The 18,653-nt window shown below is 49.3% G+C and overlaps 1 protein-coding gene across 4 annotated transcripts in view; it reads left to right on the forward strand.

The window, feature by feature from the left end:
• The first annotated feature begins 5,021 nt into the window (after positions 1–5,021).
• Positions 5,022–18,653, forward strand: part of FBXO31 (F-box protein 31) — a 42,093-nt gene continuing 28,461 nt past the window's right edge. Inside the window, exons 1-2 of one of the 4 annotated variants that reach the window (XM_078062675.1) lie at positions 5,022–5,428; positions 17,295–17,366. In XM_078062675.1, coding sequence (XP_077918801.1) covers positions 5,041–5,428; positions 17,295–17,366 — 460 coding nt within the window. In that variant the 5' untranslated portion in view covers positions 5,022–5,040. Of the gene's footprint in view, positions 5,429–13,998; positions 14,219–17,294; positions 17,367–18,653 lie in introns of those variants that run through there. The other 3 variants (XM_078062676.1, XM_078062677.1, XM_078062678.1) reach the window with 3 other exon arrangements.

Below are 18,653 nucleotides of genomic sequence, written 5' to 3' on the forward strand. Positions count from 1 at the left end.
TTCTCTCTTTCTCTAAAATAAATCAATAAACCTAAAAAAAAAAAAAAAAAAAAAAAAAAACTGTGGACTGTTTGCCGCTTTCTTTTCTGGAGGTTTTTTTTTTTTTTTTTTTGATATTAAGTATTGATTGGTGAGCTGCGTTCTTGGCTTAATTGCTATTTTGTAAGAAATGGACTTTTTGTTCTCTTGCTGGACAACTGTTCCAAATGCAAGAGGGAAAAAAAAAATCAATTATCTGGCATATGGAGGTTGGGGGAAGGGAAGGAGAGTTTCATATTTCCCTAGTCCCTTAGGCATCCATAAAGCTTTACCAAATTACCCCAGGCGTTGGGTTCACAGCCACAGAGGGATAGGCTTCAAGGGCTGTGCTAGTGATGGGACAGGATCACTGTGATTTTCAAGTACTGAAGTCCACATTAACAGTGACTGCCAAAATCTTCCCCTAACCTTGAATTCCTACTTGCATCTAAAACCACACCTCCTGGGGTGCCTGGGTGGCTCAGATGGTTGGGCGTCTGCCTTCGGCTCAGGTCATGATCCTGGGGTCCTGGGATCGAGCCCCACATCGGGCTCCTGGGTCAGCGAGAAGCCTGCTTCTGCCTCTCCCACTGCTCATGCTCTCTCTCTCTCTGTGTCTCAAATGAATAAATAAAATCTTAAAAAAAAAAAAATAAAATAAAATAAAACCACATCTCCCTATGTGTTTCTCAGGAAATCATCCAAGGCTGTGGGCATGTAAAGGTGTCTCATAAGGATAATCTCCATGTAAGAATAGCATATTCATAATATATAAATTATATCTAAAATTTATTAACTTATATTAACATACAAAGAAGTAACTTAGAAAAATTTCATGTGCCCTCAGATTGCAGTTTAATAGAAGTCTGAGGTAGTGAACAATTTTCAGAGTGGCAAATTAATATTCATGAATTATTTTAAGCTAGTTAATATAAGCATAGCATGATTTATTTTTAAGTGAATAACAAATATTACTGTTCCTTAAAATAATCCATATAAAGTAGAAAAGCAAGAACACATCTTTCAAATTTATTAAATGTTTTCTCCAGGAATCTCATGGTGCCTTTAAACTATCAAACTATTACTCTTGAAAGCCAGGTGGTGTTTTAAATAACTCGACCCTCTTCCCTTTTCCATAATATGAAATGATCATAATTGTGAAGAAAATAAGGTAACCACTAAAAATTGAACATGACGCCCCCAGCATTAGTAACGTGACATGGTTGTAAATCATACTGTCTAGCTATTTCTAAGAATCTGTTAAATGAGGCATGAAACATTAACCTGCAGTGCAGGACACATTGTTTTTGCCACACACAACATGGAGGACAAGTCAAACCAAGAAGTTGTTCAGGTCCCCAGGCCGGCCTGGCCTGTCCCACCTCTCCTCTTTCTGATTGGAAGAGATATTCCAGCCCCGAGGATGTCTGGGCAACTATTGGCCTGCTGTCCTATCATTCCTGTGTCATCTCTTTGCTCTTTGGAACAAGTAAACAAACAAGTATTGCTCAAGAGCAGCCGCAGGCACTATTCTCAGAAAGGATTTAGTCAGGAGGATTTTGAAGTTGACCCTCAATAGGTTACAGTGTTTAGGAGTGTCTTCGCTTGCTCCTCGGAGGTACGATCAGCAGCTGGGAGTGGCACCGTTTTTCAGCGCTTCCTCTCGCCGTGAGGCTGTGTCTGGTGGACAACTTCAGAAATCTGCAAGCGAGCGCATGCGGGAAAGCCATCACAAATCACTCACATAATCTAACATTATTTCTGAAATGAGCATGAGCAGCTATTTCGGCGTTCCACAGGTTTTTTTGTTTGTTTAATTCTCAGCAAATTCTCAAGGATTGCTTTTTTTCCCTTTTTCTTCCTTTTTTTGCCCATATATGGGACTGTTAAGGGAGGCATCTCTTGGGAGTCTATGGGCCCTCTTGTTTGGCCTTTAAATATTTTTCTTTTTTTCCATTACCTTGGCTGTTTCCTCTGAGCAGTGGGTAAGATGCCACTTTTCACATATGGACTGTGAGAACTAGAATGGGTAAAGTTAACAGTTTACTCAGGTCCAAGAAATACTAGTTTCTGGGACTTCCGGGGAACCAACAGAAAAATATCCTGCCCTGTAATTTGCTTATCTCCTTAGATGTTATCGGTTCTCCATAACAAAGAGTTCATTATTATAGTCTCATCTAGCGTTGAAACAAATGATCTCTTTTGTCAACCATACCCTCTTTAGTGTTCTTTGTATGGGATACGTTATATATAAGGGACTATAAAAGCATTCAGGACACACAAAGCTTTCAGGATTCAGTGTGTAATAATTATCTGCTACCTGAGACCTTTCCCCTTGGGTTCCTTCCTGACAACAGGGGTTACCCATGCTCCCACAGCTATGTTTCTTTCTATTCTGGTTAGCACTAATTCAATCCTTCCACATCCTGGGGTGGGTTATTGTACACAGCCTTCTGTTATTCCTGCCCTCAAGGATATACGGATATAGATAGGTCTTCCTAACTGTTGGATAGTTGCATAATCCAAACTATAAACAGAATAGTTTAACCATTTTGGGAAGTCTGGGTGGCGGTTAAGCATCTGCCTTCAACTCAGGTTGTGATCCAGATCCCAGGGTCCTGGGGTCAAGCCCTGAGTCCAGCTCCCTGCTTGCCTGGGGAGCCTGCTTCTCCCTCTCCCTCTGCCCCTCCCCTTGCTTGTGCTCTCTCTCTCTCTCTCTCTCTCTCCCTCTCATGAATAAATAGAATCTTAAAAAAAAAAAAAGAATAGTTTAACCATTCTTCTGACAAAAATTTAACCAAATTATTTTGTACGTGAATACAAGTCTAAGCTCCTCTGGGAGAAAATTGCCTACTGGGGGGTAGACAGATTTAGAAACAAAACAAAAGAAAACAAAAATGTAACAGGGGCAAGGATTATATTTTAGAACCTATGGATCCATGCAGAACATAGCACATAGGCTAGTTGGGCATTCTGCAAAAATTTATCACATTAGTTCAGGCATTTTTGCTTGCTGAAATACTTCCCAGCTTGGATTATAATGCTGATCCACCAGGCTTCTCTAAATCTGTTTGGTTCATGTTTCTCACTTTTTAGTCTTTTAGCCAGTTTTTTTTTTTTTTCATTCAACATTGAGTCAGTAAACACTCATTGACTGCACGATGTGTGTTAGCATATCTATCACATGACAAGAGATACATCTAGGGAGATTGGTACAAAGGCAGCAAGTGTTTATAATAAAACGATGTGATGGTGCTATGAAAAGGGGAACATCCTTCCTTGGAGATGCTATTTGGGGACAAGGAGGAAGGGGGTTGGCTCTTTAATGGCACGGAGGGAGGAGATGGGTCTTCCTGGCAGAGGAGACCGCTTGAGCAAAGTCAAGAGATGTGACTAGGCTGATGGATGACCTTTGGATTATCAGGTGGCTCCTCTGGAGACATGGCCAGGAGGCTAGACTGGGCAATTATGTGTGATGTGATAAAGAGTCAGTGGGGCCATTAAATACCTTTAAATAGGTGAGTGCCACAATGAGTCTGATTTTGCTCATGTGTTACTATCTGCAGGAGAGTTGTGAAACCAGCATGGAGGCTGGACTGAAAAGCCGGCTGGGGCAGCGAGGTCAGTTAGCTGTTGTTTTTCAATTGTGTGGACCTAAGTGGGTCAAGATTTAATTTAGGACATACCATTTTGTTATTTTTGTTAGAAGATTCGCTTCCCCGATTACCGGATTCCCTCTCTCCCACCTTGAGACCTCCCTACAGAGGCGGTAGTGAATAGTGAGGAATTTGTGGGAACTGGCAGGGTCATTCATTTTCTATCTGATTAGCAAGATCACCCTTGCCCAGAAACACTGAGCTGGCCAGGGCATTCTAGGCTTCCCTTTAGACTCTGGGCAATTCCTCCAGCGCTTCAGGGCTGTGTTGTAGAGCGGTTCCTATAACCACACCCACAGTCAGGGGCCTGACTCTCTGGAAACAACTAATTAACTACAGTTTCTTGTTGTTGTGAGCTATTTAAGGTAAGCCACAGTCACGAGATGGCTTTACACATTTCTCCAGTTGGGCCCCACCTTCTAGAACACACGTGCCCCGGGCACAGTAAACAAGGGTAACTAGGGCAGAACCACAACACTAGTATGGACAAGGCGGGAGCTGGTGTTTTGATCCGTCAGCTAGCAAGATTTTTCCTTTCATTGCAGTAAGGGTGGAACTGAGTGAATGTCAGATTTTAGATAAAAGAAAGGGGCCTGATATCCATATGTCAGGGTTCTATTTGGCTTCCGTGGTTCGGAATGCTAGAGAAGTTTGCATCGCTCCATTGGCCACCTAATCACGCCTTATGCGGTCCTGGACACCATCCTGGGGCAGTCCTTGGAGCCGTGGTGGTAGTCTTGGGACATTCTCCGGAGGGGTGCTGGGGATTCGGGGGAGGGACTTTGGGGAGGGGGCTCCTTGGGACTGTTCTGGGAGGGAACCTCCAGGGGGTCCTCCGGGGCATTCTGGGGGGGATCCTCGGGGGTGGTTCTCGGGCCGTCTTGGGGGTGTGAAGGAGGGGAGAACTTCCGGTGGGATCCTCAGGCCGTCCCGGGGGGGCTCTCGGGGGACAACCTCCGGGGCTCCTCGGGCCGTCCTGGCAGCGGCGGTCACGCCGGCCTGCGTCCCACGGCGCGGCGACCTCGGTTAGCGCAGTGGGGAGGGCGTCAGTCCATACTCTGGAGCTGGAGAGTTGGGCCCTCGCGCACGTCCACGGTCGGGAAGGGGCTGCCATCGTGCCATTTTAAGCAGCATTCTTTTCCCGTGCTCCGTCCAGGCGCGGGACCCCGGGCCTGAGACCCGAAGGCGTCAGGTGGTGGCTGGGCCGCGGAAAGCCCACAGGCTCACCCCGCTGCGGGCCGGTCCTAGTCCCTCGTGGTGGGCGGGGCCGAGAGGCGCGGGGGCGTGGCCTGAGGCTCCTGGGCGGGCCCGGCGCTCCCCGCCCTGCTCCCAGGGGCGGGGCTCGGCTCTCCGGCGGCGCGTGCGCATGGGCGGCGGCGGCGCGGCGGCCGTCCCTCGCGCCGGCATGGCGGTGTGCGCTCGCCTCTGCGGTGTGGGCCCGTCGCGGGGATGCCGGCGCCGCCAGCAGCGCCGGGGCCCGGCCGAGACTGCGGCGGCTGACAGCGAGCCGGACACGGACCCGGAGGAGGAGCGCATCGAGGCGGGCGCGGCGGCTCTGTCCGGGGCGCTGGGCGGCCGGGGCGCGGGCCCCCAGTCGCCCCCGCGCTGCTCGCTGCTGGAGCTGCCGCCGGAGCTTCTGGTGGAGATCTTCGCCTCGCTCCCCGGCACCGACCTGCCCAGCCTGGCCCAGGTCTGCACCAAGTTCCGGCGCATCCTGCACACCGACACCATCTGGAGGCGGCGCTGCCGGGAGGGTGAGCGCGCAGGGCGGGGGTCCGGGCGGGCGGGGGTGCCCCAGGGCTCCGGAAGGGGCCCGGCCTCAGATCGGGGGCCTCGGGGGGACGGTCCCGGCCGGGCGGGGGGGCGGTGATTCCGGGGGCCTCTCGCACAAGTCCGGGGCGCGGGGTCTGGGAGAGGTGGAGTCCCGGCTGCGCCGCGGAGCCGCGCGCTCTGCCCGCTCTGGGGGAGCTCTGAGAGGGGTGGGGGTCCCCAGCCGCGGAGACTGGGCTGTGACTGCCCTGGGGCTGGGGCTGGGTTGAGGCCGGGGAGTGAGCTGACGCATGTGGGCATCCTCGTCTGTCCTCAGGCCTCGGGAGGCGGAGCTGAGGAGAGCGGAACGGTTAGGGGAGTGGAGTGGTTAGGGAGCCCGGGATTGTGGAGGGGCTCCTGAGGGGCCGGTGGAGCCGGGCACGGCCGGAGAGGGTTGAGTTCCCTGTCGGGGATGCTGGTGGCAGTAGTGAGGGTGGTGAGTAGTTTTGTAACAAATCCCAGGAGGAAAGGTTTATACTTAGTCCAGAGTTCAAGGCTCTCTACGTTTAAACGTTGATAGATCCCAGGTGTTCCATGAGGTCTCCTATTTTGGTAAAAAGAATAGCTGGGAAACAAATCCAAACAATGCAGAACAGCAGCAGGAGGAAAGGAAAAATCATCAGAGACCCCTGCAATCAAAGATAACCCACTCTTAAAATTTTGGAACACGTCTCCATATGCCCATGTAGAGTCCTGTACACATTTTTACCTAAACGGGATCATACCATATATATTCTTCCCCAGACAGTTTAGTATGAAAAAGCTTTGTGGGATTCCACTGCATACATCTGCCACCAGACCAGTTAGGCCCTTACCAACTGACTTTTGAGTTTGCAGTTTTTTCTTGTCATCAACAATGCTGTCAAGGCTGCCTTTGTGCAGTTTTGTAGAAATTTGTGCTGTTTACTTGTGCCTTCTAGGACTTCTGAGATTATTTTCTTAGGGTGCACTTCCTCTGGGAGCAGGGTTGTGGGTAATAGGGTAAGCACACTGATGGTGTAGATGCCCATTGCCCAGCTGTTGGAAATTGCATCCCCAGAGAGGGTGCGTGAGAAGGCCTCTTTCCTCGGATGCTCCCCAACAAGGGCATCGGTCATCTTATCTCTGCAGTGAAGCTCAATGGTCAAGAGTCCGGAGTTTTAGTCAGCAGGCCAGGCTCAGTTTATGTGCTTTGAGATCTTGGACATGCTTCACCTTCCCAAGTATTTTTGGGAAGTGCTGCTCCTGTAGGGTCACTTTGGGGGTTAAATAAGATCTTGCACATGAAGCTCTCACCCCCTAAATGGTATTGTTCTACTGTGAGGCATTTTGGCCATTTTATTTCATCTCTTGTGATTCCTTATTTGTGCGTTTTTGTTTATGTCTCTTAAAGCATCTGTTTTTGTCTTACAAATTTGTGAGACCTCTTTGAATATTAGCAGTATTAACCTTTTGTCATATATGTGGCAAGTGCATTTCTTTTGACGTTTTAAAATAGAGGTAAAGAAAGTTCCACATTCTTTGTGAACTCTACCTTTTCATTTGCTTTGTTTTGCTTTTTGTATACCTGTAAGACCCAGATTCTTCACAGGTGTTCCATTGTGCTTTGAGAAGTTTCTCCATCGGTCAGCCAGACCTGTGTGGTGGTTTCTGGTGGGTTTGTCTCTGGGGAACTGGAACTCATCTAGTTCAACTGTAGAAACAGAGTAACGACATTTATGTAATCAAAAAAACTTGAAGGTATGGTATGGATTAAAACTCACTGGGGTTAGAGTTCAGGGTGAATTCTTTAGAGTTGCTGATGGAAGTGCAGGAAGCCCTGATGAAGATGTAGAAGGAAGTTGGGGACAGACGCAGGACTGCAGTCCTTGCCTGCTGGGGCACTTCTCAGTTCCGCTTTCCTGGGGCAAGAGTCAATGTGACATTAGAAGCAAGGCATCTTCTCCACCAAGGAAGGCAGACATGCTAGGAAAGAAATTTAAAAAAAGAAAGAAAAGAAAGAAAGACAAAAATGGTAAAAGAGGCATTTTCCTAGTCACCCCCAATAAATAACTGTTAATTCTTTTGTTATGTTTGCTTTTGATTCCTTTACCTTTTAAATTTTTAACATTTTTAGGTTTTTTATGTTTTTAAAGATTTTATTTATATGAGAGAGAGAGAGCACGAGCAGGGGTAGAGGCAGAGGGAGAAGCAGACTGCCACTGAGCGAGGAGCCCCATGTGGGACTCCATCCCAGGACCCCAGGATCATGACCTGAGCCAAAGTCAGACGCTTAACCGACTGAGCCACCCAGGCGCCCCTCCTCTACCTTTTTTTAAGGAAAACGTCTCAGCTGATACTCACTTCTGATCAGCACTGCCCTTCTTATTCTAAGAAGCAGCCTCTGTCGTGGGTTTAATTTACTTGTGTATACATATGCTTTTGTGTGTCCCCAAATAAAACATTTTGTGATGGTTTAATTTTTAGAAATGTATCATACTGTAAGTCTTGTGCATCTGCTTTTTCCCCTTTTGAATTTGTGTTTTTAAGTTCTGTGTGAATACATTTAAGTCTGGTTCAGTCTTTTTAAATGCTGTGTGGTGGTTCATAATTTGAAGAGACCATGTTTTGTTCCTTCTCTTATTTTTATTTATGTATTTATTTAGTTATATACAGTGTACAGTGAACAATCTCCATGTCTGTTGAATGCAGGTAGAATACATGCAGAAGTAGTGCTGCTGGGGTGGGGGGGCGGTGGGCCGTGAGCCCTGCAGTTTCACTCAGTACTGCCCAGTGAATTTTACTACGGCTGTGAATTTTCGCTGCTTACCCTCCTGACATTAAAGCGTGAGCAGGTGAGTCACAGAAGGTGACATGCAGGTGTTCAGTACGCACCGTCTCACCACAAAGCAGTTGTCATTTCTGGTCTGGCTGCTCCGAGTTACCCCATTTAATCCAGTATGTGCCAAATTCTACTTTGAATGATTCACGTTTAATTATTTTAATTTGCATGTTTTCGATAACTGATGAGGATGCACACTTGGAAAATAACATTATTGGCGGTTTGGATTTTTCTTATTTGCTTATCCTTACTCCTTGCCCACTTTCTACCCTATTTTTTTTTTTTCTTACTGATTTGTGGGTTTTATTTATTTAGTCTGGATAGATTTCTGTTTAATACATTTCAAGGCATTTCTTTAATAGTCTATAGTGATAATGCTATTTAACTTCATTTGTAATGACTTTTGTGAAAGTTACAGTGTTAATTGAACTTACGTATTTTGGGTTTAAGTAATGATTTTCATCTGAAGGTCAGGAAGATGGTCGCTAGGTCTTCAGTTTCACTAGATCGTTCTGGTAGCCTTAATTTCCAGCTTATCTATGTCAAAAATTGGATGGCTGGCAATCCCATATGGTATTCATAGATGTCTCATAGAGTTAGTCTCATTATATATATAAGAACAGTCAGGTATGGGATGGGTCTGATCTTAGTTCTCTTAGCTTTCAAAGTTCATCTTTCCTGAACTAGACATTTGGTTAAGGTGAGTGTTCATACTGCCAAAGCCCCAAGTCCATTTAGGTAAAAACCAAAGCCCTCCCAGCCTTGGTGGGCAGGAGGCCGGATCTCAGGCTGGTTGAGGAGGTGAGTTGTCTTAGCCCCTCAGCGGTCCTGGAATGGAACCTCTGGGTCTGGTCCAGCTCTGATGGGTATAATGGTGGCTCCATTTTTTAGTGTCTTGGGAGGATGAGTGAGACTAATAAGTGAATTTGCATGTTTACATGTTTGCTTTCTGTCTTTTGATGATTGGATTTTCCAGAACAGAAAACAAGCAACAAAAATGGGAGTCGGAAAGAGAATAGCACACACCTGTGTTTTATTGCTTCAAAGAATTTGGGGCCATGATTGACTTTCAGGGGGCAGACAATGCATGTGTGTTTAAGAGCCCTTCCTAAAATGATAGGATGAGTTTGTGGGGGTGGGGGGTAGCGCTAGAAACTTAAAAACGAGGTAGCTATATTTATAATGTTTGGTGAGAAGCTCACAATTTCCAGTGTCCTAACAATAAATCAGTTATTTTTATAGAACTTTGGTCTTTTGCTGCATACTGGAGCTGTTGGGTTAAATATTTTCTTTTTTTTTTTTTTTTTTAAAGATTTTATTTATTTATTTGACAGAGAGAGACACAGCGAGAGAGGGAACACAAGCAGGGGGAGTGGGAGAGGGAGAAGCAGGCTCCCCGCGGAGCAGGGAGCCCGATGCGGGGCTCGATCCCAGGACCCGGGATCATGACCTGAGCCGAAGGCAGACGCCTAACGACTGAGCCACCCAGGCGCCACCTGGGTTAAATATTTTCTAGTGGTATTTCTCTAGGCAGGTGGAAGAAGGTTGCTAGTGAGAAGCCAAGTCCATGCTCCTGACTTAGGGGCAAGCACAAAACAACTAGGTGATATTTATCCTTTTACAGGAAACAAACCGAACCAAGCCCAGCCCCCAGGGCAGGCGCAGGCCAGGGTGAGGGTAAACACTTTTTTTGATGCATCACTCCTTTGGCTGCCGGCCTCCTGCAGTTACTTGCATGTGGGGCTATAAATAAGTCATCATTTCTCAGACTTCTGAGGGTAGAAGCCAAGTGCGTTATTTTGCCTTTGACCCTGACAAGGCTTTTCTTCGTTAATACTTCACCATTTACTCGGTGAATTTTGAAGTGTACATTCAGACTGTAGTTCTAAATCAAAATACTCAAGTAATAACAAAAGACAAAATTAGAAACAAAGGAAATGCTCATACGTGTATTTTCTCTTTCCACACTGAGCTTTAAATACTCAGACACAAGGATTTCATATTATTCAGCTCAGTACCTGTCGGTGTCTGGTTTTGAATTTATAATATATAATTTGCCCATTTCTTCCCTTGATGGTAAATTTTTTTGACACATAGAATGATATTTGTATAATATTTTGATTTGTTTTTTTAAGTCTAAAGTGGGTTTAAATTCCATCATAATTAGGAATAATCCTTTTCCAATAATGTATGATTTTTATGGCAGAAATGGGGAATTAAAAACCAGTATTTAATTCTGTTTTTGCAAGCAGAAGAAAATGCTGTGCAAAAAATGAGAAATGTGGCTTTTGTTAAATACAACTAAAATTGGAGGGTCGTCTTGGGAAGAGGTGAACTGGGCAAGTTGTTCGTTTTAAGGTTGGCTTCAGGGATTTTTATGATTCCGGTAAAGCGGATCCTTGCTGAGCCCACTGGTTTTGGTGGTAGGGTGGGCACGTTGGCAGGTAGGTAGATAAACTGTTCAGGTAGTAACACGTCTTAACCACGAGAGGGGAAACCAGCCCCCCTCCTGTACATGGAGCAGGATCTCAGAACTTGGAGGAAAACCTTTATCTTTTTCTTCTGCTTCGCCACTTAAGGGACTGCAGTTCTGTTTTTTCAAGTTGAATCTCCTATGCTGCTTTATGGAGAAACCTCTTCCTTTCCCTCAGCAAAGCAGGAAAGGGAAAAGGACAGTGGTGCCTCGTAGGGGAGCATTTTTCAGATTTCCTTTATTTCAACCTTAAAAAAGTAAGCTGGAAAGTGAACCTGGTACCCAGAGAGCATCAGGTAAAGATGTCCCCCGGCCATATTTAATTGGACAGACGGTGGTACCTTGCCAAAAAGAACCGATTAGTTGTTAGAGGACCAGGCACTGCTGTTGTCACTGTTTTCATAAAGTGATTACGTAATGCATTTGAGGCTCTGGGTTTGTCTTTCTGGCTGGAAAGGGCGTGCAAACACAAGGGTGTCTTTGGGACTTTGCAGAGGAACAAGTCTCCTCTCGAAAACGAAGGCCCTTTCCCGAGACGGGCAGGGTTTGGAGCACATGAGTCAGCATCCTTTGCCACCGATACCATCGCTGTCCACCCGGTGGCGATGGAGAGGCTGGTGGACCCGAGCCGGCCAGGCCTGCTGTGGGGCATTAGTGGAGGAGCCGGGAAGTGTCGGAAATTACTAGACAACGTCCAGGGCGAGATGATGGCAGAGTCAGGCTCACAGGCTTCTGTCCTGGTCTCCTACATGGGCGGCGGGACAGTGGGACACTCAGGAAGGGTGGGCGTCTCAGGGTGACAGATGGGCCTCAGCCGGAATGGGTCTCCCTTGGCCAGCAGGTGCCTGTCATGGGAGCTGGACTGGGGTCAGAGTCCTCCTGCTGGAAGAGTGCGCTTCTCACGGTGTCCATTGGCACGGAGGCTGTTTCTCTTCACGTGGCCTGAATTCGTTGAGAACAAGTCACATTAATCTTGTAGGCGATTTCAGCCACCCTGGGGAACTGTTAAGCCTCCCAAATAGTCCAGGTGTTTAGTAGGAGACACCTGTGGGCTGTGTCCAGGTTCTGAGTTATACATTCTTCCATCCTAAGATGAGGTGGCTGCAGAGCGTTTTTCCAGATCTGCTACATTATTTAAAAAAAAAAAAAAGGCATTTCATGCAGTTACAGTAATAGCTAAGTAGAGCAGTGTGCTGGAGAAGCCCAGGGGTTTAAGTCAGTGCTCTGTTGTTGGAGGGCATTCTTGGGTTTTGGCACCCAGTGGCTGTGCCGGGAAGCCTGGGGACTGGTTGCCTGGCCCCTCCATCCCGCCTGGTGGAGGTCCCCTCCCCCACCAGCCCCCGCCCCTGCCTTTGACTTCTTTTTTAGCCTCAGAAGTAAAAGTGTGAACCATATTTTATTAAGGAGTATAATTATCCCCTAATTTAGTGCAAACAAAAATCAGTTTTTCTGATCAAACTGCCTTTTAGTTTTATTTAGAGAACTGTGTGTGTGCACAGCAGGTAGGAAAGAAGCCTCTGGTGCACACTCCAGCCCTTCTTCTCTCGCTCCCTCCTGCTTGCCTGGTACCACGTCTGGGTCACACTGTCCTCTCCTCCTGCCTCTGACTTACCTAGTGGTGCAGTGGCCTCCTGGTACCCCCCCGCCCCGCCGCCACCTGCACTTCCAGGCACATCTCTGCTGGCGGCCCCACAGGTGAATAGTCTGCGCTGGAGCCTCTCTCCATACCTAAGACTCTTGTGGACTCCCTTCTCCGCCACCCAGCTGCCTTCAGGGCGGGGAGAGAACCCCCCTTTCCAGATGGATCTCGTCTGCCCCCAGCCTCTGCAGGTGGTGTCTTAGTGCCGCGCCTGTCCAGCCTGGCAGAGCTCCCTCCTCGTGGCATTGACCGGGAGAATGAGACGAGGTCCCCGCTGTGGCGGCCTCCCGGTACCGACACAGTGCCCCGAAGAATGGCGCTCACTTTCTTTGTCACATTCTGCTCCGACGTGCGTGCGCATCTCAGCCCCGACTGCCACGGCTACCATGTCCCTGAATCTCCACCTTGTCCTCGGGGAAGGGGCCTCGAGAAGCAGAGCTGTGTCTCCGGGGTTCTCCTGCAGCCGGGGGGGTAGAGAGAGAACACCTCTAACCTCCTACTCTAGAGACTGACCAGAGTTAGTGCATGTTCAGAACTGTGCTGTGGGGACAGGACGTTTTTGGTAAAGTCCATCACGCGGCCCTGAGCTCGTCGGACAGGAAAGAGTGTAGAGCGCTTGGCAGCCCCGGGCAGTTAGGTCACAGGAGGCTGCTGCTTACGTGTTGACTTGACTCTGCCAAAGTACTAGGCTGTTCTTCCCTCCTGGCAAAACATTTTTCAAATAGCTTTTTGGAAATTTTCTGATTGGAGTATTTGAAGTGGCAATTTAATTTTTTTATTATGGTAACATATACATACAACAAAAATTGCCATTTGGACTATTTCTAATTGTACAGCTCTGTGGCGTTCAGTAGTTCAGTACGTTCACATTGTTGTGCAAACACCCCCCCCGCCCCCCGCCCCCTGCCCCTGGCCGCCTCCAGCCCTTGTTCATCTTTCGCACCTGCAGCTCTGTCCCCTTACACACCAGCCGCCCTCCCTCCATCCAGCAGCCACCATCCTGTCTGTCTCTGGGAGTCTGACTGTCCAGGTACGTCATAGAAGTGCAATCATACAGTATATTTGTTTTTTTGGGGACTGGCTTATTTCCCTGAGCATGATGTCCCTAAAGATCATCCATACTGCAGCAGGTGACAGAGTTTACTTCCTTTTGAAGGCTGAATAACATTCCAGCGAGTGGATGGACCACGTGGTGTTGATGCGCTCATCTGCCCGCGGACACTTGGGTTGCTTCCATCTCTTGGATATTGTGAGGAGTGCTGCAGTGAGCCCGGGTGTAGAAGTATCTGAGCCCCGGCTTTCAGTGCTTTGGGGGCTGTACCCATAAGTAGAATGACAGCTGGGTCATAGGGTGATTCTGTGTCCCCATACTGGTCTCCACAGCATGACCATTTCATTTTATAAATTCCCTCAAGTCCGGCTGACCCATGTTTCTCCCTTCCCAGCTTTTTGTTTTGTTTTGTTTTTGCTATCTTTGGAGTAAATACTTTCAAAAAAGAATTGCTTAAGCTCCTTTATATAAAAGATTAGCAAGGAAATTTTTTTTGAAGTTTTTATTACTTAATCTCTACACCCATCCTGGGGCCTGAACTCACGACCCTGAGATTAGGAGTCACATGCTCCACCGAATGAGCTAGCTGGACGCCCCATCAAGGAAGTTCTTTGAATCGACAGCCGGTACCACCAAATCCAGTGTCGGATTGAGAAGCATCTGTAGGCGGCATGGGTGGTGTGCTCGCTTGCAGTCAGCGGGGACAGGACCTGTGCCAAAGGGTGGAGTTCACACTGGGTGGTTTTTCTGGAAGGAAGGATACACGGTGCTGGTGAGTACACAGGCCTTCAAGCTATTTTAAGGGCAGTTTCCCTTGATGACTTATGGGAACGTTTGTAGAACAATCAGAGGATGTGGCATTGTTCTTAGCCCCTCTTTAAAAAAAAAGATTTTCCCATCAGGTGGAAAATACCAGACAATTCTTGTAGGAATGATTGGGTCAGAATAACATTATTCTGCCTTGGGGGATTTATTATGACCTTTTGGGAACATTAAGAAAAACCCACCAAGGATTGCTCTATTTATTAGCACTACATCCTAATTTTGCTTTTCTTCTGATTGTTCATAGTGTTTTTGTGGATGCTTTATCTGCTTGTGCGACTTCATATCCTGTGCCATATGCGCAATGCCATTTCTTGACACAGCGTGCAGAAATTTATTTGTTTGAGAGAAAGAATGAGAGAGAGAGAGATCACGAACAGTGGGGAGGGGCAGAGGGAGAGGGAGAAGCAGACCTCCCCGCGGAGCAGGGAGCCCGATGCGGGGCTCGATCCCAGGACCCCGGGATCATGACCTGAGCCGAAGGCAGACGCTTAACGACTGAGCCACCCAGGTGCCCAATGTGCAGAAATTTATGATGAGGTGGCCATCCTGGCTAAAACCTTGGGAGCCATTCAGAAGCATTGTTTCTGTCAGGTTGGAGTGTGCGTTGGACTCTGATTCAAAAATCATAAGCCAGGTCACCAGCCTTCACAGCCTGGGCCCGGAGAAACACCTAAGCAGCAGTACCAATGCGTCAGAGAGGCCTGGCTGTGGACCTCTGGGGCCGTCAGCCACAGGAACGTACCTGAATGCATTTTCAGGGCTGTGCCCCGAGTCTAACCATTGGCACCGAGAGTCACAGTGTCTTGCCCGCAGCACTACACACATTACAAAGGAGAAGACCCCTGCCCCCTGCGGTCACCCCACTTTGTCTCCGGGGCAGGAAGAGACTTGTCCTTGTCTGTTATTGTAAGCACCGGTAGCATGCTGGAACCGAGAAACGGAGCTGTCCTTTCAAAACCACCCAGGAAACAAACCGACACACCGATCCTGTTAGGCGGTAACAATTTTGAAGTGCACTGTTTGCACAGGAGAAAGCCAAAGTGTGTGTATGGAGAGCCAAAGTAGTGACCGCTGACCGGGTTTTCAGGAGGAGCCACTTGGCCATCATGGGCATCATGGAGCCAGCAGGAGATGGTGAAGAGAGTTTTATATAGCGTTTATATTGAGAGTGGGGTAGACCGGTCGTCAGTGTGTTCTGCCCACCAGGGTGAGGGTGGGCCATTCAGCTGGTGCACGGGGAGAGCAGGGGTTTGGACACGCTGTGGTCTCTGAGATGCTGGGGACCCCGTTGCACGCGGGTGTTGCTGTGTCCCTGCCCTGGATGCATGGACAGCATATTTCATCTGTCTGTCCTCATAGGCTCCTAAGACTTGCATTATCCTCCAGAATGGAGTCCACATTCTTCTTGGCAGCAGGATAAAACATATGCTTTTTATTTTTTTGCCTGATAGTGAGCAAGGCCGTGATTTACATCTTAGAGGAGTCTTTAACTTCATGTCTGTTCATCAGCAGAGGAGGTAGGGAAAAGCGGGGCTCCCCTGGGCAGGCCCTGTCGGGAGGGACATTGCCGAGTAGCTGCCTTGCCCTAAATACCTTCTCCCCTCTGTGCATCTGGAGCTTTGCTTTGTGCACTATTGGAATCCTATCAGTTCGTAGAAACGTTTGGGCCGATATCATCCATTCTGTTGAACAGACCAGACCAGACCCCATCAGGAGTGACATGATGAGGGCGCCTGGGTGGCTCAGTTGGTTGGGCGACTGCCTTCGGCTCAGGTCATGATCCTGGAGTCCCTGGATCGAGTCCCGCATCGGGCTCCCTGCTCGGCAGGGAGTCTGCTTCTCCCTCTGACCCTCCTCCCTCTCATGCTCTCTGTCTCTCATTCTCTCTCTCAAATAAATAAATAAAATCTTAAAAAAAAAAAAAAAAAAAAAGAGAAGGAGTGACATGATGAGGGGATGGCACTTGGCCAGTACTGGCCACACTGCCTGAGTCCATGTTTCAGACGGACTGCTGAGCTGCCAACCTTGCCCAGCCTTGGCGTCCCTTCCTGTGATGGGCGCATAGTGCTGGCCACAGAGGTGGCTGTCCGTGATGCCCCAGCTGAATGACTGTACCCGGGATGACACAGAGAGTCCTGGTGGGGACTCTGTGAGGACTTGGGCAGCGGGGGTGCTGAGCACGCTTCTTCCTGCCCGGGCTCTGCTCACCACTATGAGGCGCCCCATCCAGGCTTCGGCTCTGGGTCCTGCACCACCGGCTGTGCTCCTTTGTGCAGGCCCCGGGCCTCTCTGTGCATGTTTTCTCCTCGCCGAAATGGATGAGACGGTAGCAGCTCTCTCAGGCCTGCTAGCAGGGCCGAATACAGTGGTGCCTGGCCCGCACAGAGGTGGGTACCAGGCAGGCTCTTGCCTCCCGGCAGTTCTGGATTCGTGGTGATTCGTTCCGTACGGTGCTTTCCTTGCACAGCTTCGCTGTGCCAGGCGAGGACGGAGATGGGGAGGCAGGGAGGGCATCCAGGATCTCCATCGCTGGCTGGGGTCTGGGGGCCTGGTGCCAAAGGCATGTGGCACAGCTCCTCCTTCCAGGCCCTCGTCCAGGCTCTCACCGGGGTCTCCCCTCATGGCCGTGGCTTTGTTTAATAGAACTGGTGGTATGGTGAGCCACAGTGCAGGTTCAGCAGGCCTTCGTGTGACCCTGACACCAAGGACGATCTCATTTCCATGGGAACGTGCTGTTTCCAGGCCAATGGGGATTGTCTCATTTGGGGTTTGTGCAATTAGGCTTCTAGAGTTTATCAGGATAGACAGCGTGGATTGTTGCTTTGTCAAGTGTGGTCTAAGCAGAATAATGGCTTCACCAGTGAGTGGGTGCCGACCAAGTGTGGAACAGCGAGGGTCAGACTCCGCCTTGGAAGACAGGGCCAAGGCTTCGGCGCGCACCTTCCCTCCCCGCGCTCAGTCTGTCTGTTCTGCAGCCTTGTGACTTCTTGCCTGTGATCTCCAGCAGATGTTTCTTGTTGCAGAGTATGGCGTTTGCGAGAACCTGCGGAAGCTGGACATCACGGGCGTGTCGTGTAGAGACGTCTATGCCAAGCGTAAGTGAACCTGTTGCCGGCCACGGTCCCCTTCGTTCCAGATGCAGATGCAGAGTGAGCACCCTTGATAGGAGTGCGAAGAGTGTGACCCACAGCCCACAGTCCCCTCCCGGACACTCTCTGAGAGTCGTACGTAGCTGGTGCTCCACGGACGGCGCTGGGAGCGGCAGCCCTGACCTGGGGGGTCTTTTCTCCATCTTTGGGGGTGTCATCCTTATTTTTCAGCCCATCACAGATAATGGTGTCTTCTATTAGGCGTGGAGAACCCTTAGATCTGAGAAACGTGGCTGTGTTGGGAACAACCCTGGGGTGCTTCCAGAGGTGTCCCCTTCCCTGGATCTGGGCCCACAGCCCGAGGGTCACGTGGACAGCAGCTTCACTGGGAAGTGTGGCCGCTCCCCGGGCGTCCTCGGCCACCTGCCTGCAGCCCCACATCAGGCTCCGCCTTCTGGGGCTCCGTCTACCCCGGAGCCTCGCGTCCCCATGTTGAGCCCCCCAGCCCCCATTTCCTGTTCTCCCCTCCTTTGCTTTCCAGAGTCACCAGTGACACACCCTGTCTGAGTGCTCCGCGTCCCCCCAGCCCCAGATGTCTTTCCTCGGTGCCCCTTAGCGTGAGGCTGTGAAGATCTCTGTTCACACTGACATCAGCCAGGAGCTGCGGGCCAGCACCGACCCGCAGGGAGCAGCCTGTGGGTTCACCCCTGGGTGCCCGCCTCGTGTTAGCGCCCCAGGGCTGGGGATCAAAGAACAGAGTAAGAGACGACGGTGACCAGTTCTCTCTGGCCTAAAGTTGACTGTTCACTGCTCTTAAAAGGACCTTAAGTGGACGCTTGGATGGCTCAGTTGGTTAAGTGTCTGCCTTCGGCTCAGGTCATGATCTCAGGGTCCTGGGATCGAGTCCCGCATTGGGCTCCCTGCTCAGCGGGGAGTCTGCTTCTGCCTTTGCTCATGCTTGCTCTCTCTAAATAAATGAATAAATAAACAAACAAAATCTTAAAAAAAAATAAAAACACATTAAGGTTTCATCTTAAAACCATCTTGGTAGATTTTGGTTTTTCACATTCTTTTGAAATGTTCTCCATTGAAAGCAGAGCAGGTGGTGCTCCTTCCTAAATGCCTCACCCGGGAGCGCTGGCCGCAGTCTGCACGGGACTCAGGACTGAGATGGAAGCGGGTCTCTCAGAGCCAGCCGAAGCCCTGGCAGCCCCTCCAGGGTATGGGGCACGCCGGCCGCTGCCTCTCTCCGCGTCCGTCTTCTTAGTGGGTCTGTCACTCGGGTTCTCCCTC

The sequence above is a fragment of the Halichoerus grypus genome, chromosome 15 (assembly GCF_964656455.1).
Source record: "Halichoerus grypus chromosome 15, mHalGry1.hap1.1, whole genome shotgun sequence".
NCBI classification, from domain to species: Eukaryota; Metazoa; Chordata; class Mammalia; order Carnivora; family Phocidae; genus Halichoerus; species Halichoerus grypus.